This window comes from Monodon monoceros, unplaced genomic scaffold (assembly GCF_005190385.1).
Source record: "Monodon monoceros isolate NGI ecotype Baffin Bay Population unplaced genomic scaffold, NGI_Narwhal_1 Super_Scaffold_5, whole genome shotgun sequence".
Taxonomy (NCBI): Eukaryota; Metazoa; Chordata; class Mammalia; order Artiodactyla; family Monodontidae; genus Monodon; species Monodon monoceros.
In genome coordinates, this window is record NW_021703782.1 from 108,805,032 (window position 1) to 108,832,992 (window position 27,961).

The following is a 27,961-nucleotide window of genomic DNA, read 5'->3' on the forward strand; positions in this document are numbered from 1 at the left end:
GGAGGGGAGGGGAGGGGAGGGGAGGGGAGGGAGAAAAGTATAAACTACTCCTTGAAATTAGTTCTAAGAAAAAGAAAAAAAATGCTTTTGTCAGAATATAAAAACGATGTAACTAAAAAAAAAATTATTTATGCTTTAGTTGTCATTAAACTGAAAAACACCTTTAATGACAAGCATTTGGGGTAAGCTGCTCCACTCCAGTACCCTCCTTCGCATGGCCATTCTCTTTAAGAGCAGTGTCTCTAGCACTGTGCTTTAACCTGGAAGCCACCAGAAATACAGGTGGAAATGAAGTACAGCTGTTAAAATATACTGAATATAAAACAAGAATATGAAGATTAGAGGCTGAATCAGCAAGTAACCAGAGAGCCTCCCTGAGAAAGGACTTAGAGCTCCATCAGGGTTTAAGACCAGTGTCCTTAACCTTCTCTGGGAATTAACCACCCTTTCTAATGGGAGCCACATACCCTCCCCTCAGAAAAAGGCACGTAAGTGTATCCAAACACAGGGGTTCAGAGATTTCCTGAAGCCCATCCATTACCTTCTAGGAGTTCACGGGCCAGCTTAAGATCCCTGGGATTACGACAAGAGCTAGTTTCAGAAAATTAAGTCAGAATAGGAGAGGGAACCCCACAAAAAATGCCATCTGTATGTCTGAATGGAACACCGTATCTACACACACTTAAAATCACAAGCCTTCAGAAGATAAAGCCAAGCATGACTTTGGTGTACATGTTCAGATGGAAGCGCTGCAAATGTTTTGCCTAAGAAACCTCAGAATCCAGTGGGCCCTGAAAAATTACTGAGCCCGTGACCCCCTCTCTGCGTCCCTAGTGTAGTCTCCCCTTCTCGGTTTGCTCGGTCCCGAGTTCATCTCTGGCGCCACAGGGGCTGGATACTCCAAGGGCAAGGAACGCCCTGAGGAAGCAGGAACAACATGCTTCAGGGCTGGGAATGAATGAAACGACATCTGGGCAGCTTCAAGTAATTTTTTATTTTAATGCGTGAAAGCTTGAGCTCTCGAGTCACACAGACTGGGGCCTGAACTGTCACTTACTATTGGGGTTATCTTTCAGCTGTGACCCTGATCCTCTGCAAGTCCCAGCTTATTAACCTGGAAACGGGATAAAGTCACCTACCTCTTGGGGTCCCGGGCAGAACTAGTGAGGCGGGGTGTGTAAAGATCTGAGCTTGGTGTCTGGTACAGAGACGGCACTGACTAAACAAAGACACTTACTGAGGAATCGGTAAGATCAGGCCCGTATTTCTGTTCCCAGTGAATTTTACACTTAAGAGGACAGTTTTTGTTTTATAAAATTTAATCCTAAGCATAATGCATGGTTACAATAAAAGAAATCAAATAATATTTAAGTGTTTCAAGTAGAAAGTTAAAGAACTAACTCCTCTCCCCCTCCCCCGTGAGGTAACCACTACTCTACCAGGAGGGTAAAGACAGCCCCTCTGGACTGTTTACAGATGAAGGTACAAACAGGTGTGTGTCCATTTCCCTCAAAGCCAGGACTGCACAGTCTCTGCTCCAGGCTCACATCCCCTAATAGCTCATCTCAGTATTTTAAAAAATCTTTTAATTCAGTTTCTTTATATATACACACATCAATATGAATGAATATTCATTCAACACATAATTACTGAGCACCTACTATGTTGCCAGGCACTGGTCTAGGGGTTTGGGACACATCAATGAACAAACAGACAAGATCTCACTCTTGTGGAGCTTACAGTCTTTCTGAAGGAAACAGATAAGAGACAATAAGCATAGAGAATTCCCTGGCGGTCCAGTGGTTAGGGCTCTGCGCTTTCACTGCCGAGGGCCTGGGTTCAGTTCCTGGTCATGGAACTGAGATCCCACAAGCTGCAAGACTCATGTTAACACACAAGAAAATCACGTACTATCTTAGAAAGTGAAAAGTACTATTTAAAAAAAATAAAGGACATTCAGGCAGATCCGGGGCAGGGGGTAGTTACACATACTGGTCAGGAGAGGTCTTACGGAGAAGGGATACAAGAGCAAACCTCGAAGGATATGAGGAATGAGGCCTGCAGACGTCTAAGGGCAAAGGCCCCAAAGCAGGAGGGGGGCCAGGAGGGATGGGAGACTGAAGGTGGAGTCACGGCAGACAAGAAGGACTGGGGCTTCTACCGGAGTGAAATGGGGAGCCTTCGCAGGTTCTGAGCAGAGAAGACACGCTTCTTGAGTTTTCCTTTAAAAGACTCTCTGGCTCTGTGTGCAGAGCAGACAGGGGATGGGGGGAGACCAGTCAGGAGACTGCTGTACTGACCCAGGTGAGAGGTAATGGAGGCGTGGACAGGGGTGGTGGCAGTGGAGGAGGTGGGGACAACGGTCACATTCTGGACCAGACATAATTTCATGTAATGTAAAAATCTAAATATGCTCGCTTAAAAATGTTAACTTCTTATTTTGAAATAATTTTGAACGATTTCAGACTTACAGGCCCTATATGTTAGCATTACACTGCATGACCTTGGGCCTGGGTGCTTCCATCTGCCCTCTCTACACACACACACACACACACACACACACACACACACACAGGTGTGCACACCCACACTCATACTGTCTATCATCAACCCTGCACCCATTAATTTTAGCATTCATTGGTGATTCTTGATTCTTATGTAAAACAATGATTACTATGGTGGCTGCCAAATTTTCTAATTCTTTCTGCATCTATTAGTTCACATTCTACTGTAAGGAATGGTTTTCCCATAGCTATTTTTATGTTATACTGATACCTCCCATTTCTTTCTTTCTTCTTTTATTTATTTCAATCAGTATGGACACGTGGATTACGATGGTTTCTGTGGGCTGTAATCCATTACTATCACATTTATCTTGGTGCTCAATGGTCCCAGGCTTGGCTGACAGGAGCCAAACTGGCTTCTGTGTCCATTGCACACACCCCCATCATTCGGTGAGCACTTCCCTTGCTTTGGCCTGAGAAGATGTTCCAGGTTCACCTTATACTTTCTCTGCCCGTGTTCTGGAACCAGCCACTTCTCCAAGGAGCGTAGTTCTTGTTAGTGAGAATGATGTTTAAAAACAAAGATGGGGACAAGAGACGCACCCATTGTTCCTGGAGTCTCACTGCTTGTAGACCATCTCAGCAGATGGAGTTGGGACATGTGTGCACATGGGTATGTGTATACACACTTGTATCTATTTGTATATCTTATCTGCATATACATATCAAAAACAATTAGCTCACACTGACACTGCCAGTTTCACTCCAACACCAAGGGTTTATTCTAGCCTTTTCCTTCTTTTTGGTAATGTCCCTCTTCAAAAGGGAGAAATCTGGTTCCCGTTATCTGCAATTTATTTCCTTATTTCCTCAATCCTAGAATACACATAAAGTGGTTTCAGAACTGTTAACCCATACCTTCTATGAAAAACTGGCAAACTACCAAGAGGTTAAATATTTACTCACAGGTATAACAATCCTTGGCCCAAGGATCTGGAGTCACAATGCTGTGCTCACAGGCTACTAGGGTTAGCCCTCCGTCCCTTCCCCAAAGTGTGGTTACATTATTCATTTGAAATACAGTTAGGTTTATTTATTTCTGTTTGCATTCCTTTTTTTAAAAAAAATCCACTCTAGTCGACTGTATTTATTTTTTGCCTACATGAAACATTACCATGGTTCTAAAAATCAAAACTAAACAAAAGGATATTGTCAGAGACACATCCCCCTCCCTATACACATCCACCCTACCCTATTACCACCTACCTCCCTCTAACCAATTTCTTTGTTTCAGGTTTCATCTTTTCTGTGTGTTTCCTCTACAAATGAGAAGATAACAGATATTCTTTATCACCTTTCTTACAAAAGAGGAAGCATATTAAGGATACTCTTACACTTTGGTTTTTTTCTCTTAACAATGTATCCTAGAAATCACTTCAAATGAGTCATAGAGGTCTTTCTCATTCTTTTTTAAAGATGAAGAAAAGCAGTGGTGTGGCTCCACTGTGTGGCTGTATCATAGTTTATTCAATCACTCCCCTGTGCACAGGCACTGAGGTTATTTCCAGTATTCTGCAATTACAAACAAGCTGTAATTAATAATCTTGTGCATATGTATTTTCATACTGTTGGAGGTGTGTCTTCAGGATAAATTCCTAGAAGTAGTACTGCTGGGTCAGAAGGTAAATGCATACAGAGCTTTGCCAGACGCTGCCCAAGTCCCTCCAAAATGGTCGCACCAATTTGCATTCCCACTAGCAATGTACGATGGTGGCTGTTTCCTTACAGGCTCACCAACAGAATGTGTTGTTATACTTTTTAATTTCTGCAAATCTGGTAGGTGAGAAATGGCACCTCGGTGCAGTTTTAATTTGCATTTCTCTAATTATGGGTATGGTTGAACATCTTTTCGTATGTTTAAGTACCACTTTTATATCTTTTCAGAGGGTTAAGTGTCTGCCTCTTTTCCTCATTTTCTGTTCTATTTTTGGTCTTTTTACCCTTTTTAAGAGTTAAAAAATGATCTTAGGTATACTAGCCCTGTATCTGTGATACACGTTGCACACATTTTCTCCCAGCGTGTAGGCTGCCTTCTGACTTTGTGATGTTTTTTTGCCACCTAAATTTTTTCCTTTTTATGGTAGAGGCCCTGTTGATTTTGGATCCTACCTTTGTCACACGTAAACTTTTAAATGTAATTGAGTCTACTTCTAGTCTATTTTATTCTACTTTGTTGTTTTTTTCCCACACAGTTTTAATTATAGAGGCTTTAGAGTATGTTTCAATGTCCGACAGGGCAAGATCCCCTGGTAGCTTTTCTTTTTTGGTTTCCTATCCTTTCTGCATGCTTCTTTTCCAAATGAACTTGAATATCAGCTAAAATGAAACCTTTTAATGAATGTATTATATTTGCTCACATTTATTGATAAGACTGATACATGTGGTCTCAACTTGGTCACATGATTGTACAGTTATTATGTGCGTCATATTTCCAATGCTTCTTTCTCTAAGTGACGTTTTCTTTGCTTGCTCACTCGTTTACTGGTTGATTGATTAATTGTATTTAGGAAGGTTTATATTTTTGTTCTCACGCTTACCTTTGTACTTATACATTTTAATGCCCTTAGACTCCCATTTTCTTAGATACCATTTTAGCATTTTGTTCGTCAATTTTTAATGGAATCCTTTAAATCTTACCTATTACATATATAAAAATCAATGAGCTCATTCTACTTTCATCTTTACCTATCCCTTCCCCCATTTTTTGTTTAGATTATTTTTACTGTTAGAATATATAACATTTACGTATTATTACTTTACCCTCATCACCTTTGTTTTAGTCTTAGATCAGCAATTAAATACACTATATGCTCACTATGAGTCCTTAGGCTGAAGTTTCCCCACTCTTCTCTTTGTTGAATGAATCTCATTCTCCAGTAGACTCCTCAACATGGGCTAATGGGTAGAGAATTCTTGCATGTTTAAAACGGTTTTTCTCTGATACTTGAAAGACATATATACCTTTGATTCATACTTTCTTTGAAAATGCTGCTCCATCATTGCCTTGCTTTATATATTGTTTTTGAGACATCCAATGCCAGTCTAATTCTTTTGCCTTGTCAGTTATTTGATTTTTTGCTTGGAAGCCTTGAGGATCTTTATCTTTATCTCTGAAGTCAGAGAGCATTATCAGAATACATCTTAGACGTGATTGTTGCTGGTCAATTTTCCCAAGTACCCAGTGAGATCTTTCAGTGTGCAAATTTAGACCTTTCATTTGTAGGAATTCTTCTTAGATTATAGTTTTACGTATTGGTTCTGTTCCATTATTTTGTTCTCCTTCTTCATGGCCTCCAATTATATATGTGTTGTCTCTTCTCTGTCTGTGCCTCACTTCAACCACCTTCTCTCTGAACCTTTCTACTTCTTTCTTCATCTGATTTTCACTCTCTTGGTTGTTTCTTAGCCTTTCTTCAGTGCCCTTTATTAAATGTCGTTTGAATCTATTTTTCCTTGAGTATCTTGAAATTTAGTCTTAATTTGAGATAATTTTATCATTTTTTCCTGAGTACAGTAAATCCTTTTCATTTCTTCATCTTTTTGCCAGTTTCTGTTTTTAATTTCTGAATTCCTGACTTAAGGATTTGTCTTTTCACCTCTCCAAATGCTTGAGGGTATTGAAATCAGTTTGGAGTGCTGTCTGTGTTAAATAGCTTTCCTTCTGCTTTGTGGTTTTTGCTTCCTTGGTGGTGGGGTGTGTGTGTGGGGGGAGATTTCTTTAGTTGAAGTGTTTATTCCTTCAATATTTTATTATGAAAAATTTCAAACGCCTAAAAAGTTGAAAGAACTGTCGGGTGAACACCTGTATTCTCATGAGCTAGATTCTGTAACTGTTATCATTTTGTTCTATTGCTTTATCACATATACATTCATCTATCTGTCCATTCATTCATCTTATTTTTTGGAAGAGTTTGAAAGCTGCAGACATTAGTGTATTTCATCCCTAAACACGAAGGCAAGCATATCATTAAGCAGTTTAATGTTTGTTAAAAAAATGTTTTCTGAGGTAAAATTTGCCTCCAATAAAGTACATAAGTCTTTAGAATGTACCATTCTTGGAATTTTGGCAACTGCACACAACCATGTAAGCCACACCTCTGTCAAAATGCAGAACCCTTCCACCATGGCACAATGTTTCCTCATGCCCTTCCCAACCCACGCCTGCTCTAACCCTCCCAGGGGAAGTGCTGTTCTGATTTTTATTCCCCTTAGTTTTGGCTCATTCTAAAACATCATGTAATGCAATCATACAGTATGTACTCTTCCGTATGATGCATTTTTCCCTCAGCAAAGGTTAACAGTGGGTGTGCAAGTGATAGCTCATTAGGATTTGTTTGTTTTTTACTCACACATAATTCGGAGTGTGGGTGTTCTTGGTCTCTTAGCTGTGTCTAACGTATGGCTTTTGTAGTTTTATTTGTTCTTGTTTTTCCATATTGTTTGGAAGATATGTGGAGAGACCTGAATTTAAATAACCATTCATAACATTTCTGAGTGTGAACATTTTCAAACATAAAGGAAGACAGATTGCTTAATAACCACCCAAATTTAAAAATTATCAAAATTTTGCCATACCTGCTTTATTTATCCCTCCGTTTTCTTTGTTGAAGTATTTTTAACGCAAACCTCATACATCAGGTCGTTTGAGCTCTACATACTGAAGCATGTGCCTCTAAAAAATGGATCTTTTGTTTTATAACCATGAGAATGTTACTAATCCTAACAAAATTACCAACAATTCCTTGGTATCCTTTGAAATTTAGACCATGTACAGCTCCTCTGGATTGCTTAGAAAACATTCTTTTACAGTTGTTTTTTTGAATCAGGATCCAGACAAGGTCCACACGTCACATACTGCTGTTAAGCCTTTTAAGCACTCCATCCTCCCCATTTTCCCCACATTAAGTTAGTCGTCCTGTAGAATGTCCCATATTCCCTTGACTTTTACTTTTTGACTTTTTTTTTTTTGTGGGCCTCTCACTGTTGTGGCCTCTCCCGTTGCGGAGCACAGCCTCCGGACGCACAGGCTCAGCGGCCATGGCTCACGGGCCCAGCCACTCTACGGCATGCGGGATCTTCCCGGACCGGGGCAGGAACCCATGTCCCCTGCATCGGCTGGCGGACTCTCAACCACTGCGCCACCAGGGAAGCCCTTGACCTTTTTTTTAAACCTCAAAGTTTTTAATCACTAATAAATCTCCATTCATATCATTGCCATTGCAACAAACATTTCTAGAACCACTTTTTGAAATTTAGTTTGATAAACTGTTCTGAATAGTCCTAGCAGTTAACATACTTCTTAAAGCAGCAGTTCTCAAACATTTCGGTCTCAGGACTTTTCTACACTCTTGAAAATTACTGAGGACCTCAAGCAACTTTTGTTTCTGTAGAATACATTTGTCAATATTTACCATATTAGAAATAAAACAGAAATGTTTAAAACACAAGACTACAGGAGCCAACAGGTGCCCACATGATGATGTCATCCCTCACGATGTAGCCTCTGGAAAACTCCACCATGAACTTGTGAACGAACAAAAGTGACAAAGGAAAGCGATGTCTGAGTATCACCATGAAAACAGTTTTGACTCTGTGGACCTCCTGAATGGGTCTCTGTAATCCCTTGTTGCCAAACCATAATTTGAGAACTGCTGTTGTAAAGAATGGGTCTGATTTTTGGAAATAAATGTCCTTTGGAACCAGGTTTGGTAAACCAACTTTTTATGTGTCAAAAGTGAAGCGGCACTATAAAAACTGACTTTTATTACAAATTTTATAAGATGGCATTTTTCCAAAAAAAGCACTTAACAAAGAATTCTGATAATGTCCTGTGCTGTGACAAAAAATGGGTAGAGGCTATGTTAAAACATGGGCGCAGCTTCGTAAAGTCATTGCTGTAGCATCACAGAATTTTAGCACTGGATGGTCTCAAGAAATTTCTGAAGGACAACTGAAGTTAGTTCTGTCTTTGTATGTTTGGGAAAAACCTGTTTTAGTACTTCAGAATTGTTAGCGGGGTGTAAATTAGTGCAACTGTTTAGGAAAACATTTGGCATTTTCATGGGAAGGTGAATATTTGCATGCCCTAAACCAGGGTTGGGCGCTTTAATTTGGGGCTGGACAATCCTTTGAAGTGAGGACTGTCCTGCTCATTGCAGGATGTTTAGCAGCATCTCTGGTCTCTACCCACTAGATGCCAGCGATACCCCTCCCCCCACGTTGTGACAATTTAAAATGTTTCTAGACATCACCAAATGTCCCTTGGGAGGCAAAAGAATCACCCCTAGTCGAGAACCACTTCCCTAAACTAAGCATTCTTCTCCTGGGAGTCGCTCTAAGAAAAACCTTAGCCCATGGGTCCAAAGGAACACGAACAAGAATGTTCAAAGCAGGGCTTCCCTGGTGGCGCAGTGGTTGAGAGTCCGCCTGCCAATGCAGGGGACACAGTTTCTGCATGACCTTATATTTTTTTTCGTAGGTTCCATATATATGTGTTAGCCCCGGTCCAGGAAGATCCCACATGCCGCAGAGCGGCTGGGCCCGTGAGCCGTGGCCGCTGAGCCTGCGTGTCCGGAGCCTGTGCTCCGCAATGGGAGAGGCCACAACAGTGAGAGGCCCGTGTACCGCAAAAAAAAAAAAAGAATGTTCAAAGCAGATTGTTCATGATACAAAAATAAAAAAACATAAACAAATCAATGACCACTGATAGAAAAATGGATAACTAAATTAGGCTATATTCATATAACGGAATATTTCATATCAGCAAAATGAATAAGCTATTGTAGCTAAACCAACAATTTGAGTAAAATTTAGTTAAAAAATAAAAAAAAGAATGTTGAGTGAAAAAATTAAGTCCCTGAAGACAACATGTGATACCTTTTAAAAATCATTAAGATAAACAGGCACAATTAAAGAACACACTATACATACGTATTTAGGAATACATATATTTGTGTTAAGCCCTCCCTCAAAAAAGGAAAGAGAATGACCCATAAAGGGGGGGATAACAGTTCCTACAGGACAGGGGCCGGGGACACTCACAGGGTATAGGGTTGCAGATAATGTTCTAGCTCTCAGGCTGGGGGGTAGGTTCACAAATGTTCACTCTATTATTAAATAAATAAATACGAAAGGGCCATGTCTGGATCAATGATGACATTGTGATCATCAAGCAAGGATTATGATCGATTTAACCTGAAGTTAAAATTTAAAATCAAATGCCCAGCCCTACCCACAGTCTGTGAGGCCCAGAGCCTGGTCCCTGCCTGTTCTGTTTCGGAAGTCTCACCTCCTCCCTCTCTTCCCTCACTCCCTGCACTCCAGCCAGCCTAGCCTCCTGGGTGTGATCTGCACACAAACTGTCCTGGGCTCAGGTCTTTGATGCTGCACTGCCTCTCATAGGCCCGGCTCCAGGCTCGCCTCACTTCCCGCAGGTCTCTGCTCACAGAGGGGTTCCCTGAGCCCCAGCTCCCCGCACCATGCCCTCCTCTCTCCAGCCCCTGTCCGGCTCTGCCCCCACACCCTCCCCGTCATATTATGCAACACCTGGCTGGTCTCCCGTCCATGAGCGCAACGCAGGCTCCATGAGTACACGGACTGTGGTCAATGCTGAACAGTGTCCAGCACTATGCCTTCCTCTCCTGGTGCTCAGTGTTTACTGAATAAATATATGAATGCTTTAGCAACCTAGCTCACAAAAGGGCCTGATGCTTGATCTGAGATGTATCAAAAAGGCCCACCTTCACTGGAACTCCAAAGGCACAATGGTTTAACATTATGCTTTTTGAAACGTGCTCCATAGATGACTCGAGACTCGGGTGGGAAATGTGGCATTGGGGCTCTACCCCAGAGCTGCTGAATCAGAATTTCTGGGCTGCCTGCCAGGAATACGCATTTTCCACAAACTACACTGGTGATTCTTGGGCCTACTAAAGTTTGAGAACTACTGAACCCAGCAGAGAAATCAAGGCCCAAAACAGTTAAGCACTTTAGCTGTTCAACTGTCTTCCTACCTCAGAGAGCTTGGGATGGAGTGAAATGAGACAATGTGTCTAAACGGTTTAAAACAGATGAGTCATTCAAAAACAAGGCATGAATATGTTAAAGAAACTGAGGGTTGGTAAAAAGTATATTAAAGAGATTGATAAATGAGATTTATCTGTTGTAAACCATATAACAATAAAGATTAATCTATAACGTATTAAGGTACATTTCAAATATGGTTGAAGCTTCATCTTTGTGTTCTTCTCTTACATTTTCATACCTAGTGGATCAGTAAAAAATTGTGGATTAATATTTTAAATGCCGAAAGAAGCCAGCTGCTTGTTCTAGTCTGACTCAGTTAAGCTCTTACAATATTTTGACTGTTTGAAGAAAATTAATAATGGGATGTAAGGCGGGAGATTAACTGAAACTAAATATCAACACAGCTAGATTTACTTTTGGATGACGGGGCTCATCTCTTCAAAGAACGGGAACAGGATTTACTTTATCGTGAGTTATTAACTTACACAACCCCAAAACAGCCCCCGACCAGAGCAGAGAGAGCCAGCCGGAGTGTAGTTAAGGATTACCTAAGAGGCTGAAAGTTCAGATTTCATATTAGCCAGGACTTGGCCTGTCCAGACTCCAGTCGATGACCCAAGGCTCACAAAGGTGCCAGGAGAAGTTAAGGTGATAACCGCCCTGAGAGTTCTGGAAGCAGGCTAGTTTCCTCTCGCCTGAGTAGCAGGTCCCCATTGCAGCCATGGGGAGAAACCGGGACATCCAGAAAAGAAAGATGCTTTTCTGCGTCATTCGTGCATTCACTCAGCGAACACTGACTCAGCCCCGATCTGTCCTCCCTTCCCTCCTCCTGAGCCTGCGCTCCCTGCATGTCCACAAGCAGGAAGCGGATACAATGCCTGGGCCTCCAGGTCAAGCACAGAGCCCAGGCCGGAGGTGACTGCTCCTACGTCTGATGGGCTCTGAAGCCCGATGTCTCCAGGCCAACAAGGAAAGGCAGGTTTAGCTTTTAGAGGAGCAAAATTGACCCCAAATCGCCTTAGAAGGTGCCAATTCGATAATATAGTCCTCATTGTTTCCTTTCCCCTCTACATTGTGAAGAAGCTATTGGTGACAGGCTGAGGCTCCCAGGTACAGATCTTCGTACATCTAAGGCACCCTGCTGCTTCCTGGCAGGGATTGCTTGGTGAGGGAGGAAACCAAAATGGGATCACCAAACCTGCCCTTTGTTCACAGAATGCTCTGGAGTTCAATGACTTTATGCCATTTTTCAATGTGTGTGCACAAAAAATCCAAAACCCCCTCTGTGCTCACACACCAAAACCAGAAGAGATCTACAGTGACAACAAAATCAGTGGAACATGCTGACTGTGGACGCCAGGCCATGTTAACCAGAGCTGTTTCTGGCCTCCTCTGTACACCAGTGTGGACACCAGGCCACTACATTTCACAATTCAAGTGACTCTTGGAAAAAGCTGTCCAGGGCTTCCCTGGTGGCACAGTAGTTAAGAATCCGCCTGCCAATGCAGGGGACAGGGGTTCGAGCCCTTGTCTGGGAAGATCCCACATGCTGCGGAGCAACTAAGCCCATGCGCCATGACCACTGAGCCTGCGCTCTAGAACCCACAAGCCACAACTACTGAGCCCCCGTGCCACAACTACTGAAGCCCGTGTGCCTAGAGCCCGTGCTCCACAACAAGAGAAGCCATCACAATGAGAAGCCCACGCACCACAGCGAAGAGTAGCCCCTGCTCGCCACAACTAGAGAAAGCCCGCGTGCAGCAATGAAGATCCAACACAGCCAAAAATAAAATAACTAAGTTTATTTTTTTTAAAAAAGAAAGGAAAAGCTGTCTGCCCCACTGCTCCCAATACTGCCCTTCCTCCACTGCCTCCGTGGCGTGGGCGAAAGCTTAAAAATATATCCTGGTATATGTGCAAGAATGACCATGCCACCATTATTTAAAAAGCAAAACCGGAAACAACCCAAACACACAATGACAGGAGAAAGAATAAAGTGTGTACCGTCACGGAATGAACTATTACATAACCATGAAGATGATCAAATTATCAGATACAACTACCAACATGGCTACATCTTAGAAACAATCACACAATACGACACTGTTCTTATAAAGTTCAAAATTCAACAAAACTCAACGATACATTACTTAGGGATCCATGTCCATGTGGTAAATTCATACTTAAAAAACGAAGAGAAGGGGAGGATTATCAGGGTGGTGGTGATCTTGGGGGAGAGGCAAGGACTGGGGAGAAGCACACACTGCTTATCTTCAGCTTCTGAGATGGGGTCGTAAGCTCATGTGTTTTATCACCACACTTTTAAACTGACATACACATTACATATATTCCTTTGTATACATCCAATTACACAATTAAAAAAAAACAAGAAAAAATTACCCGCCTGGTGTCTGATCACCCAAATCTTACCAGCGCTACGAAGTATAATCAGAGACGGGAGGAAGAAGCACCCTGGAGGCCTGGAAGCCGTGTCCCGGCTGCACGAGCCTGGAGAAACCACGACCTCCACCACCTCAGTTTCCTCACTTGTGAAATGAAACCCATCGGCGCTACCTACCTTGAGGGCCTCTACGAGGAGGAAAGGAGATGAGCGCTAGGTAAAGGCACAAGGCTCCGCGTGGTTCAGGGGGCAGGGGACATGTGCTCTGTCATACGGACTGCTTGCTCGGCCCTGCCTCTCTTCCCCTGAGGAATGACCTCCTCCACTCCACATTCTTCTCGGGGGCTGCCAAGGCAGGACCCACCCCCTGGGGGAGGGACAACTTCAGGTTAGGCCAGTGGGAGTGTCTCCCCTCGGATATATGAGCACAGGTGCAGGATGAAAGGACGAAAGGCAGGTGAGGTCAAATCACTCGGGCCACAGAGTCCAAAAGGGACCTTGTCGGGCTGCCCTGGTGGCGCAGTGGTTGAGAGTCCGCCTGCCGATGCAGGGGACGCGGGTTCGTGCCCCGGTCCGGGAAGATCCCACATGCCGCGGAGCGGCTGGGCCCGTGAGCCATGGCCGCTGAGCCTGCGCGTCCGGAGCCTGTGCTCCGCAACGGGAGAGGCCCCAACAGTGAGAGGCCCGCGTACCGCAAAAAAAAAAAAAAGGGACCTTGTCCTGCTCCTGTCCCTCCTGGCAGGGCAGCTCTATCTTCATGTCTGTGAGCGTCCAGCATCATTAAAAAGCAAAACAAAGACAAAAGCCAACCCTTTTCTTGCTTCAGTTCATCAGAGCAGGTTTCTGTTGCCCACACTCACGGAAGCCTGGCTGACTCAGGAGGAAACGCTGCCTTATTACAAAGCACGGGTGCACTTCAGGCTTCGGCCAGGCAGGCAGAGGGAGGTGTCAGCAGAGACTGCCCACGCGCGTCCTGCTTCAGCAGCCTAGCTGGTCCCCCCATCAGTCTCACTTGCCTCCCGAAGCTTTCAGAGTGCACCACCTCCCAGAGTCACACAATTCATTTCAGAAGGATCTCCAGAACACAAGTTTCACTCTTGCCTGAACCTCGTGCAGTGGCGCCCCACTGCCTACAGCACGGGTCTCACACTGTCTCCACCGGTCACAGGGCACAGGTGACTAGCGAGGGGACAAGGGGAGGTGGCAGCTGCCGGTCCCGCTCTCCGCCCAGGTGGAAATTCCCTTCGACCTCAGAGAAGATGTGTGTGGTGACAGCAAGTGGCCTAGGGATCGGCAGTCTAATAAAACACCATCTTTAAAAGTAAAAGCCAAATAAAGCCATGATGTTAAAAGTATGATTATCCACCTGGCAATTTAGTTCCGAATCAGATCACCCACTGCTCTTCCTATAAACAGACACCACCTTGTGTGAATTCCCATGTCACCTAAGGAAGATGACAGCTTGCTGGCCAGATGCACAGTGATCTGAATTAGCCACTCGTGGCAGTGAAAACGGTGTGTATAAAAGCGAGTTCTGTCCTTGGTCGAGCCCCTAACTTCTCATCACAGTCTATGGAGACAGACGCTCAGTGAGGAAGCTGACGAGGCTCACAGGTCGCTGTAAAACAAAAGCCACTTTCTCAGGTGGAAATAGCTCCAGTATCTTAGACCTGTTTGCCTAGAAGCCTGTTCTCCCTGCTCATTCCTGTCAATGCCAAATACCTATACCTTCATCAGGAAATGGAGGCTCAATGACCCAGAAATAATTTGAACAAACCTATCTCACTGTGGACACTTTCACTTTTATCTTCATTAACTCTTCGGTCCCTGTCAAGTATCCTGGAAGTGGGATTTATGTTTCAGCTGCCGGGTCTAGAGGATCTTAACATTTAGACAATTTGTACGTTTAACTGGGGCAGAAAATATTGCATGTTTTTCTAGACGTATACAAATTTTCTTTTTCTAGCAAAAGAACACTGTATTATCTCATTCGCTGTATTTTTTAACTGAAAGAATTTTAAAGAAAAGTAGCATGTTACCCAGATGAACGTCACTAATTTTGCCTCACAGGTGAAATCCCGCCCAATTAACAATCCCACGTCTTTTCCTTTCTTAAGAGAAAAACACACATGCACACACAATAAGCCTGCTCTCTTCAGGTGAGTGGACTGAGTGAACAGTCACTCGTCCTGGGTGACTACCTATTTATAAGAGTTTACAATGGTAAAACGCTGAAGTCCGGGGACTTCACACCAGGCCCCAGAGCAGCAATGCTAGTGAGACGTAAAAAAACACTCAGTCCTGGAGCTTGCCTTCCTGATGTCCATCAAAAACCATCACTCTTAACCAGTTAATTCTCCTTTTCTGTAAAACATGGAGGCTCCTCAAAATCTGTGCTCGAGGAAGGGCTCTCCAAGCATGTGTATTAGTACCCAGAGCGCCAGAAAAGCACCTCATCACTGCAGTCTCTGTGCCTTTCTAATTGCTACTATAATTTAGCATTTCTATTCTACCGTATTTCCCAAACACACCTGTCTTTGGTGAATTTATGTGAATACAAACATCAGTGATGAGGTCAGGAGGCCAACTTGCTCAGAGCAAACCCACATCAGAAACAACAAAATCAGACTTCCCTGGTGGCCCAGTGGTTAAGAATCCACCTCCCAATGCAAGGGACGTGGGTTCGAGCCCTGGTCGGGGAACTAAGATCCCACATGCCGCAGGGTAACTAAGCCTGTGTGCCGTAACTACTGAGCCCGCGCACCACAACTAGAGAGGAGCCTGCGTGCCGCAGCTAAGACCCGACACAGCCAAAAACAAACAAATGAATAAATACTGAAAAAAAAAAAGAAAAAGAAAAAAGAAACAACAAAATCGGAAACCGTCAGTGATAAGCACTCAGACACTTTCTTCAAATATGGAATGGATTTTGTAAATGATTTCCCATAGCAGGATCCAATAGGCGAGCATTCCTATTGTCTTTGGTACACTATAAGACAGGTTTACCAAAACACCATGAACTGACTCACAGGGGACAGGGTCTCACACTGTATTTCCTGTCTGGGTAACTCTTAGATGGGCTCTGCGATTTCATTCAAAAGCATGTAGAACGTACTACAGAATGCCGGTAAAGAGAAATAACGCTGTTCACCATCAAACTGGGATTTAATTTCCATTCTAGAGCTCCGACCACACAGAAACAGGTTAACCTGGAGGCCAATGTCCTTGCACGTGTCCCTACAAACAGGTCAGGCAGAACTTACGAGAAGCATGGCGGACGTCCCATTGGGTCTGGATAAGTGGATGGACATTTCAGGGAACATCCTGTCGATGCGGCTAATCACGTCGTCAACATACCTGAGAGGGAGAAAGACACACAGGTGTAAGAGCTGGAGCCCTAGTCACAGAAATACAAACCTACAGTACGCTTTCCTTCTCGATTTAATTTTTCATTAGTGAAATACGTTTTTAAGAAGGCAGATGGGATTTATAAGCCTTTTAAGGAAAAATACTACTCCCCAGTTCTCCCTCTTGCTTTTTAGTGATTTAGTGACCATCCATTTTTTTAGTGATTTCTGTTGGTATTTACCTCTGTATTTCCACATGATGTGTTTTTAATGCCAGTTCTTGGTTTTTCATTTTAAGGTGTGACCTCGTGACTTTCTTCTATAGACCAGAATTTAGTTCTGCCACCTTCCTGGCCACTGGGCTCCAATTACAGGGCCCCTTCCCTCTGTCCTCCTGGTCTAGGGATGGAAGCAGCTTCCTGTTTTGCTCACCTCTGTTTGCCTTCCTGTTTCCTCTTTGGCTTCTCATCTCAATCACCTCAATAATCAAGTCTCTGGATTAAATTCCTTCTGTTTTAAATACCTGAAGTCATTCCTGTTTTTCTGGTTTGAGTCTAACTAATTCAAATGATCTCACCATTTTTCCTTAAATCCGTATTTATTGTTTACATTCTAAAATACCTGCTATATATATTTTTTTAATAGCTGAGCTGCACAGTGGCTCGTGAGTATATTTATTTACTTGTACAGTTTTTTTGTTTCACTGGATTTTCACTTGATTCTTTTTCTGTGTACCTATGACAATTTTTTCCCTTAAACTCTCTACCTGACTCTAAAACTTCTCTGACTACGGTCAAACATATGAGACATATCAGTTTCCATTTTTTTCTTGGAAACATCCCTCTGAAAGGCAGTCTTCTGTTCTTCTGGTCCAAATGGAAGCTGTACCTATTACGATTCAATGATCATTGAGATAACTGACATTAAGCACTTAGCATGGCATAAACTTAGGGCTTAAAATCTATAAATACTCTTACTGGTATTATCATGGGCATCGTGGGCATAGTCTGCAAAACTGTCCTCTCTTAGCAGGAAGAATCCCTCCCACCCCCAATACCCCAGCGGAAGCTCACTGAGAAAACACCAACCCACAGCATCAACAGAGCTGGGTCTGGCTCAGATCCTCTGAGAATAAAATCACAGCAGCATTTGTGCTCACCGTCCAATCACACGGACACAAAGGGGATGTAGAATACAGTAGCTGAGATGCAAAACTATCTGTTAAGGATTTTTACATTGGATTTCGTATCTGCTGGATACGACAAATTAAATTACATGTCCATTAGATCAGGGACATATAAAAGCTATGTTCTCTTGGGGGAAGAGGGAGATCCGCTCTCCACTCACAACATGAACAGGTTTTAGTTTGAAACCTGGGGCTCATGAGAGACAGCAGACAACACAATGCCAATTGTTAAAAGGTGAACATCAACATATGAGCTACGGAAGTCAGTAATCTTGCAGATTAACCTATCAGGTTTTCCCTAGCGAACGTTATATGCAGTTTTAAACTTCAAGTTGAAAAAGGAAGGGGGAAAACTCTAGAAGGCCCAGTGGTGAGTAACAATGATAGGAAGACCAGAGCAGAGACAAGTGAGAAGAGGTGGAGGTGCGCTGAAGGCTACTTGCTCCTGCAGAAAAGAGGCTATGCCTGTGGGGAGACTCGGGTATTCTTCAAGTGTGCAAATGGCTTTTAAAACTCAGTACCAAAGAGCCATCTTCCATCTCAAGAAAGGACCACAAGGTGAGGATGTGGCATTAAAAAGCGAACTAGCTTAGAAAGAAGAGAGGTATAAGAGGTACTGCTTAAAGGCAAGGCTCCATTCTGTTGATTTTGAAAATGGTTTAGAAAACAATCTTTCCTGGATGGCTAAGAGCCAGACTGACTAAGACATCACGCATCATCTCCCGCGGTCCCTTCTAGATTTACAGCTTCACGATACACAACCGTGGCTTTAAGCTTAAACGCTACAAAAGAGGCGAAAAGATGAGGAAAGGAGGAAATTAACTCATTTTTCACAACTGCCTACTGTTTCTTGAAATGGTGGAAGACAGGTGGCAACATTCATGTCAAAAGTTCACACCAGGTCACCGGAGACATTTCTGCATTTACAGACTGCTTTGCTAACAACTCTATGTGTGCGATGTAAACCCAGTTACTTCAGACTCAGCAGGAAGCAGAAATCCACTCTCCTGTGTGGATGGAGGTCATTGCTAAGTATATGCTAACGGGGAGGGGGACAGTCAATGTCTTCTGAACGGATCCTCAATCAATAGCCATTACAGCTCTGGACGGTAGAACGCAAATGAATATGCAGAACTTGAGCACAAAGTTAACGTCGTCATTTGCTCTCCCTTGTACCTTTCACCTTGAAGGTTCCAAAGTACTTTCTAGAAAACCTGTCTCTCTAGTAGGCTGGGAATTTAGGGGCATAGGTAGGTTAGGTGATGATTCCAGAAACCAAGTTCAGTGTGTAGATTTCCAGGACTCTATGCCAACTACTCGATTTGCTTGCTTTTAGCAGGGTCCAGCGTTCTAGAAGGGCAGAGGCAACAAATGTTCCTTGACATTTCTGGAATCCTCTGTATACGAGCTCTTTACTTGTAAAGGGAGGCAGTGGCAGGAGAAAAGAGCCCCAGAAGAAATATCTGACGCGGACATGGGAAAGTAGAGAGGTCGGGGGCGGTATTTTTTGTTCCCTCCCCAGCCAGTGATCTCAGATAAAGCTCAATCCAAAGATTTTATTAAGCAAAAATGCGCTTCAAGGAGACTGTTCTTCATTCCCACACCTAACATAAAGGAGATGCAAATTTCCTTTTTACAGGTGACATTATGTATTTGCCAAAAAAGAGAAAGAAAGTCAGCTGCATCTTTCGCTGAGGAAAACAATGTCGGAATCCTAGAAGCAAAAAATCAAAACATTTCATTTTCAAATAGACCCAGCCTTCAAAACGCAAATGCACCACTAGTGACTTGACAGAAATAAGGAAAGCTTGGAACGGCAAATTAAAAAGCTGGAGCCGAGATGACATTTTCTTTCTGCAGAGGGTGGGGGTTGGCATGGGAGGGGCTCCTGGCTTCCTCTGTGTGCCCCGCCAGCCCCGCCAGCGTGTGCAGAGCTCAGAGCGCGGGCCCAGGACAGGTAGGAACAGCGTGCTCCCCTCCCACACGCCACCATATGCTGCACTCCGCTCTGCGGCAGGATCGAATTACTTTAATTTTTACCTTTGGAATATAGGCAAACAAGCACTAACACGGCAGTGGTGACTAGTTTACACTTGAGCAGACGCGGTGCAGAACGACATTAATTTAGTGCCAAATTGAGCAGTGAGTCACAATTTGCACATATCTGTCAACCTGTTAACAGGGTAATAACTTGGAAAGATTGCTGTTCCTATTTACATTACAGAGGCCTTTCGAAAACGGAGAGCTGCTTGGTTCTCCTCCTTGAGGCACTCAGCTGATCAGCTGGCTGGCTGGTCCAAGAACCAGGTTTTTAGAAACACAAACTCCTAGAAATCACAGGTTCAGATCAAGGTGTGATTCATACTTTCAATATTTTCAGGTAGAAAATGAACTTTTAAGCAATTAGAGAATTCCGTCTCCCTGTCCTGCTCCTCAGTTACAGTCAGACTCTCAATGGGTTCTGACCCAATTTCCCCAGTGCATCTGACGGCTCCTTCTCAGGCTTTCCAAAGGCTTCCTTAGTACCAAGCTTCAGTCTTAACTATTCCAACATCTCTGCTGCATCAGAAACAACCATGCCTTTCTCAGGATCCTAACATTCGTCTCTGAAGCCCTATAAACCTTGTTCTCTTCTGATTTTCTTCAAGTAGCTTGGCCTGATGTCCTTAATCAGAGAATTAAAGAACACGGGATCTCAGAGGTCCTCTTACTCAATGTCCCCGTCAATCTAGGGACTTAACAGCATCTCCAAGAGATGGTCTGCTTAAATAAACAACCCTGTAGCACACCTTATAAGACAGCCCCATGCACTGCTGGACCACCAGGCTGCTTCCAACCCACTGACCAGTATCTCCCTCCACCCAATTACTTCCTTCAGCCTTGTGAAATCACACACAAATATTTCCTCTGAAACCTAAAGGCTTTCTGCAAACATGTAAAAGACTATTATTGGCTTTCCGATTTATCAGTGTTTTTAAATCTTTCTTGGGTCACAGATCCCTTTCAGAATGCACTAAAAACTAAAATATATGTCTGCACAAAATTTTGCATGTAATTTTCTGCAGTTTATAGGTCCCTTAAAGTCCAGTCATGGACCCCAAGTTCAGAATAACTGCTCTAGACCTGTTCTAGAATGAAGGTATCTGGTTTTCTTTAGTCCTTTCTGGATGGAAAACTGTAGCTTTCAATAAAGCTATCTTCATTTTAGAAATATATATATATATATATATATATATATATATATATATATATTGCAGCCTAGAAGTGAACATAACTGAAGTGGTAGTACAGGGGGTACAATGGATCTCATAGTTCTGATCATCTTAAAATCATGCTTCCATGTTGGAGTCCAAGGTTAGTGTTTGTTTTTAAACTACTGTCTCTCACTGCTAATCTTTCCGGCAAAGTCAAGGACCTACTTCCGTGACCTTAGAGGTCACCTGATAGTAAGTAACCCTTTCTGCCTTCTACAGCCACATCACCTGTGCTTTACAGAAGCTCCTTGCTTGTAAAAAGAGAGAGCTCCCCGCTTTCTGCATCACTGCTTAAGGCACAGCTCGGTGGTGAACTTAACCTCAAGTCCTCGGAGGGCCAACGAGGCCCTGAGGTCCAGCTGCTGCTCTGCTCTGGCCTGGCCCCGCCTCCTCCCCCCACGTCCAGAGCAGGCTCGCACTACCTTGCACGCAGCACGTTCTACATTCTCCACCTGGAGGATTCCTCTCGTAACTCCTCCCACCCCCATGCCCAGGTCAGCCCCGTGCATGCTTCAAGTCTTTGGGTTCCAGCTTAAATGACACTTCCTCAGGGGAACCTTCTCTGACACTCCCCCCGGCGCCCCCATCAGTCAGTGCGCCCTTCACCTCACCTCTTATGGCACTTTTTAAAAAATAAATCTTTATTGGAGTATAACTGCTTCACAATACTGTGTTAGTTTCTGCTGTACAGCAAAGTGAATCAGCCATAGGCATACACATGTCCCCATATCCCCTCCCTCTTGAGCCTCCCTCCCACCCTCCCTATCCCACCCCTCTAGGTCATCGCAAAGCACTGAGCTGATCTCCCTGTGCCATGCAGCTGCTTCTCACCAGCCAACTATTTTACATTTGGTAGTGTATATATGTCGATGCTACTCTCACTTTGCCCCAGCTTCCCCCTCCCACCCCATGCCCTCAAGTCTATTCTCTATGTCTATATTCCTGTCCTGCCCCCAGGTTCATTAGAACCATTTTTTTTTTTTTAGATTCTGTATATATGCGTTACATACGGTATTTGTTTCTCTCTTTCTGACTTACTTCACTCTGTATGACAGACTCTCGGTCCATCCACCTCACTACAAATAACTCAATTTCGTTTCTTTTCATGGCTGAATAATGTTGCATTGTATATATGTGCCACATCTTCTTTATCCATTCATCTGTCGGTGGACACTTAGGTTGCTTCCATGTCCTGGCTATTGTAGACAGTGCTGCAATGAACACTGTGGTACATGTCTCTTTTTGAATTATGGTTTTCTCAGGGTATATGCCCAGTAGTGGGATCGCTGGGTCATATGGTAGTTCTATTTTTACACTTTTTAATTCTCTCTGCGTCTCCCGTCCCAGTTGTAATTAAGCAATTTTTCCCAGTGATTACTTAAGGTCTATCTCCTCAACAGGTCTCTCCAGGGGACTGCATGACCGCCTTCTTCAAGGCTGAATCCCAGCAACTGGCCACGATGCCTGGTACCCACCAGGCACTCCTTAAATATTTGCCGAAGGAGCAGACAGGACATTAAAAGTAAGCTATGCAGACGCCAGTTAGGCAGTTATGAAACAACTACAATGCAAAGTTCTCTTTAGCAGGTGAAGATGTGACCTGTTGTGTTCACTACATTAGCCATCAAAAGTCACTAACAACGGCAACCACAGAGCCCCTCAGAACACACCTCAAAGAAGGCAGCAGAGTCTTCAAAGTCTTAAAGCTTAATACGCAGCTACAAGATCCCTGCATCTGTTTTAGGAGAAGCTCGATGCTTCTAAGAAGCAAGAGCGTTCTGAAGGCGTGCATTGCGTTATTGACATGCCAGTTTTCAAATGCTGCTTTTAATGAACTAATTAATTCTGCAAAAACATTAGTACAAAGATGTGTGCTATCAAATCAGGATTACAATACCAAAATGATAACAAAACAGAATGTGCAAGACATTTCTAAAGATATCGGTTTTGCAAAACATTAGTTGTCTCCCCTACACACTGAAATATACTGCAGAGTATCTGTTATTAAAGCCTTAAAATAACTTGCTGGACAGATGGCTTAGTTCTCTAAAGTCTGACCCCTCCTCAAAAGAAAAAAAAACAAAAAAACCCCAACAAACCTGGACTCTAGCCAGTGATCCCGTGTTAGCGAGACGTTTAGCAGCTCAGACCAGATTTAAAGAGCATTTACCCCACACAGTGTGTACGATACATGCTGTTCATTTTCTCTACCCGTACAAAATCTGAAAGTTAGGAAATCATATATTAATAAACCACCTTTCTGGGGAAAGGGTAATGCCCAGCAGATAACAAAAAAAACAAACAAAAAAAGGAGTAATTTGCACCATCTGAAAATAATTTAAGATTTTCCTCCACACCTGTCCAGAATGATGAGACCAAAAGGACTTTGCCAGTGGGTGGAAACAGAAGGGGGTTTGTTTAATTACTTCATGAGAATGAGACTGCCTGAAACTCCAACTATCAATCTCAATATGCTGAAGAAACAGGATTGGAAACCTAGGTCAAACTTGCTCACTTCCTCCACTTTGGTCAAATTCCTCAGGTTTGTAAAATATTTGTATCATCACGTAGGCCAGAGATGTTTAGTTATTCTCTAACTGTACGTAAAAAAGCAAGACTAGACGAGTGACAGACAGAAAGAGAAGCTAAGATTCCTCCACCGTCTCTCACCACACTCCCTCCCTTGCCACCTCAACCCAGCTAGCTAGCTACCTACTGTTATTCTCTTTCAAGAAAAGACACTCAAAACTTCAAAATCTCTTTATGGAAACTCAACACCTAAGCAGACATGGCTGTCAAGAGTAGGAAGACCTGCTTCCTCAGAGTGGAACTGTAGCCAGGCCACAGAAGTAGAAGGGGAGCTTTCCCCTCTTCTCTCCTGAGTAGCTTATGAACTTTGAACTACGTGAATGTGTTACCTGAACAAATCTGGGAGAACCACCTGGGCAAGCAAACAAAAGCCACCTCCATTTCCATAAGTTGAAATAAATGCACAAACACTCACCATATACTGAAATACAGAAACTAACCTTCCTTCTTCCATTGGGTGTCAAGCAGCCCAGTAAGCCCTGAGTATGTATGAACTGGAACACATGGCAAATACCATCATAGAGGCAGAATTCTTCTTATACACGATTTAGCACGATTTAGAGAGGTAGAGAATTCAGTTTGTAAACTATCCCTATTATCTATTAACAAATATTTATTGAGTGCCTATAGTTGTCAGTAATTACTGTGTTCAGGGAATGATCTTAAGTGCTAAGGATTAAAAATAAATAAATTGTATTAGCTGGCTCACAGCAAACTTTCTCTGGAGGGACAGGTCCAGTCTGCGCTTTCTGCTGGAGAAGAGTCAGGTTGAGCAGGAAAGTAGGCCTTGCTTTCCAGTTTTCAAAGCACTTTTGTATTCTTTATCTCATTCGATCTCTCACTAACTCTGTAAAATAAGAAGGGCAAGTGCAAAACTCCTACTTCATAAATGACAGAAAAAAGGAGGTTAAGTGACCTGCCCGAGGTAACAGCACAGCTAAATGGCAGAGCCGGGCCCAGAACTGATGTCTCTGATCCCCATTCCAGGGCTTTCCTGCACATCACAGTGCTTTTATAGGTCTGTGAGGACTGCACGGAAAAAGCAGATTGCCTTTTTGTCATTCCCCGGGCTTTATAAGACAACTGAGAAAGTTTTGAGCAGAGTATTGACAAAATGCAATCAATGCATGATTTTCTCTCTTCCCAGTCGTTCAGTAAATACCCACCCGGTGCCTAACTGAGCCCAGGGACACAGTGATGCTCAGGTGGTCTCCGCCCTCAGGGGGCTCACACTTCATTTGGTTACAAGCCATCTTCCTTCAAGATCACAGGCTTATTTCCAGGAAAAAACAGGACAACTAAGTTAAATTTCCTTCCATTCCCCAGTTGGGAGAAAATTAAAGCGCAAAGTTGGTAGGTTACAGGAAGGGGTGAAAGGTGAATACTTGTTTTGCATTTTACTTTACATTAATAACTAAAAGGTAGACGTTTTTCTCAACGTCTGTTCTTCTTGCATTAAAAATTTATTCAGGGGCACTTCCCTACAGCGGATAAGTGGATAAGACTCTGCACTTCCAATGCAGGGGGTCTGGCTTTGATCCCTCGTCAGGGAACTAGATCCCACATGCGTGCCGCAACTAAGAGTTCGCATGCCACAACTAAAGAGCCCATGTGCTGCAGCTAAGGAGCCTGCCTGCTGCAACTAAGGATCCCTCGAGCTGCAACTAAGGAGCCCGCCTGCCATAACTAAGAGCTGGTACAACCAAATAAATAAATATTTTTAAAAAATTTATTCAGATATTGGTGGGTCCCACTTTTCCCTAAAATGTTGAAACAATGTATTAAGCTTGGGAAAGAATTATGATTTCACTCAACATCTACCTCCTCTGCGAGCCCTTCCATGTTACAGAGAGGGAAAAAAACCCCAAACAAACAAAACACCCGTATCGAACTTTCCAGCAAGACCAATTTACAATAGTTGTTAAATCAGTCACCTCTGTCGGATCTGCGAAAATGACCCTCAGAGCTCACAGCCCGCTCCCTTTCATGCTGGGTTCCTGTAACCACACTCTCCCCGCACCCCTCAGGGGAAGGGCTGGCCTGGGCAGTAGCACTAGTAGCACTAGTCCCTGTGTTTTCCCACACCTGCCTGCACCTCTGGAAACAGGCCCTTTAGAAAAGACTCCTCAAACTGGAAACCGTCCCTTTGCTGGAGGCGCCTCCTGGAACTCTAAAACGTTCCCCTCAAATAAATCCTACGACGTTCCAACCAACCTTGCAATTCTCCCGCTAGAACAAGAAATCCGAAAAATAAATTCAAAAATAGTTCAACTAATTGAGAACAGTAGTGACACGACTATTCTAAATTGGTAATGAAGTAAAACTTCACATACACTCTGCTTAGCACTTCAATTCAACATCATTCGTCTAACAAGTGTCTCCTGGAGTGTTTTAACTGTGGACGTGACTACTTTTGAAATTCATGGCATTTAAACAGAATAATGGGATCATAATGAAAGTATCTGCCTCACTGAGAAACTGTTACCCAGTCTTCTCCTCCTCTCACCGCCCCTTTCTCCTTAAAGGGGCCATGCCCCTCCACGCTGCAGGCACAAACCATTCCTTCTCAGACCACTGCCAAGCGCTAGTTTGCTTTTCCCTCTAAGTTCACTGTCCAGTTCACATTTGCCCCAGGCCAACAATTTCCAAAGTGTGACATGAAACTCACAGAGTGGCATGTGGGGTGGTGTTAGGTGATCTATGGATGAACACTTTCAATGTATATAGAAAAGTATATAAGTAGCCAATAAAACCTGTGATCTCATAGATATTACTTCTTAGAAAGGGGCTAAGTTTTAAAAATGAGTTTAGTTAAAGAAAAATATTACACAAATAATAGAACAGCTGACCAAAGATTATGGCAAAAATCCTATAGGTGGTTGAAAATGACTGAGTGTAGAAACGCCCTTCAAATAAGGCAGGTAATTAAACAGCTTTGTTTCAAAAAGGTTTTGCTTGTCTTTGTAGATTGCGGGGTTTTTCCATTCTTAATGAATCTTCAGTTTTAGACCTTAAAAAAAAGAAAGTTTTCACCCATACATCTGGAGCTATTGAAAAGAGGAGATATAGCTAAGCATCCTAGGAGGGGGTAGGTGTTTAGGTCAGCAATACTGCGAGGCAAGGGCTGTGGCTGATCCATCACCCTGGGAGCTGACTACACTAGAAAGCGCGTCTGGGAATCTGCTACGTGAGCACGGGACCAGGGCCTTCTTAACAGAAAATAAAATGGCTTCCACTCGGGCACCAGCATGCATGGCCACTGGCTCCAAAATTCCTTTTGCCACCCTCGAAGGAGTTAAAACTTGTACCAGAATATATTTCTCCCAGTGGAGCCAAATCTAGGATTCTACCGGTGGCAGGTAAAAGATGCTTAGGGCACCCTGAACAAACTCTCAGAGGGCGCCCCCTACAGGTTTACGGTGGCCTCACCAAACCGGAGCCGACTCAACATTTACCGTATTGCCGTAAGCTGAGAAATCTTCCGGCAGTCTTTCAAATCCTGGCACAAGCTTTTACACTGCACATCAGAGGAGAAATAAAGTTAATCAGCCTGACCCTCTTGCTCACCCCCCTGCGTCCTGCCTACTTGTTCCTCTCCCACAGCACTCCCATCCCAAGGAAACTTTCCTCTGCCCAGGGAAAGGGGAAAACTTCAGAGGAACAAAGCCCATCATTTACAACAAAGAAGGTCATAAGAATGATTTGAAAAAACAAACAAACAAACAAAAAGCTTGGAAGGGTGACTTCATCCAGAAAATGCTCCTCAAAACAGTCGATAACAGGCCTCTCAGTAATGAACACAACAAGCAGATAAAAATCGGTAAGAATAAAGATTTGAACAATACTCTCTACTAACTTGACCCAAATGACATATATATTCTATGTCCCCAAACAGTAGAACACACACACTTTTCAAGTGCAAATGGAACATTCATCAAGACAGACTACAAGCTGGGTCTTAAAACAAGTCTCAAAATTTTACAGAATGTGTTCTCTGACCACCACTGAGGTTAAAAATCAACTTAAAAAAATATATCAGGAAAACTCCCCCCCGATATGTAGAAATTAAACAACATACTTCTAAATAACTCATGAGACAAAAAAGAAATCACAAGGGAAATTAGAAAATATCTTGAACTGAATGATCATAAAAATATATCGAAATTTGTGGGATGCAGCTAAAGCCAGGCTTGGAGGGAAATTTATAGTTTAAAAGACCTTAAAGAAAAAAAGAAAAATGACTAAAAGATCAAAGATCTAAGCTTTCATTTTAAGAACTTAGAAAAAGAAAAGCAAATGAAACCTAAAGTAAGAAGGAAGGAAGTAATATTTGTAAATGAGTGAAATACAAAACAGATTAAAAAATAGAGAAAAATCACTGAAATCAAGAGCAGATAATTTGGAAAATCAAGAGCAGAGAATTGCAAGGTTGGCAGATAATTTGGAAAATAAATAAATAAAATTGAGAAATTTCTAGCTAGACTGATCAAAGAAAAAGAAACAAGACACAACTTACCAATATCAGGAATGAACAAGAAAACATCACTCATTCTAGAGACATTAAAAGGATAATAAAAGAATATTACAAACAACTT

At 43.0% G+C, this 27,961-nt stretch overlaps 1 protein-coding gene across 6 annotated transcripts in view; it reads right to left on the reverse strand.

Moving 5' to 3' along the window:
* Positions 1-27,961, reverse strand: part of MED27 (mediator complex subunit 27) — a 235,018-nt gene that overhangs the window by 87,399 nt on the left and 119,658 nt on the right. For 3 of the 6 annotated variants that reach the window (XR_003790861.1, XM_029203602.1, XM_029203601.1), the window contains one exon: positions 16,254-16,347. Coding sequence is in view for 3 of the 6 variants with exons in the window: in XM_029203602.1 (XP_029059435.1) it covers positions 16,254-16,347 (94 nt within the window). In the remaining 3 variants the exon portion in view is untranslated. Of the gene's footprint in view, positions 1-16,253; positions 16,348-22,874; positions 23,000-27,961 lie in introns of those variants that run through there. The other 3 variants (XM_029203611.1, XM_029203605.1, XM_029203603.1) reach the window with 2 other exon arrangements.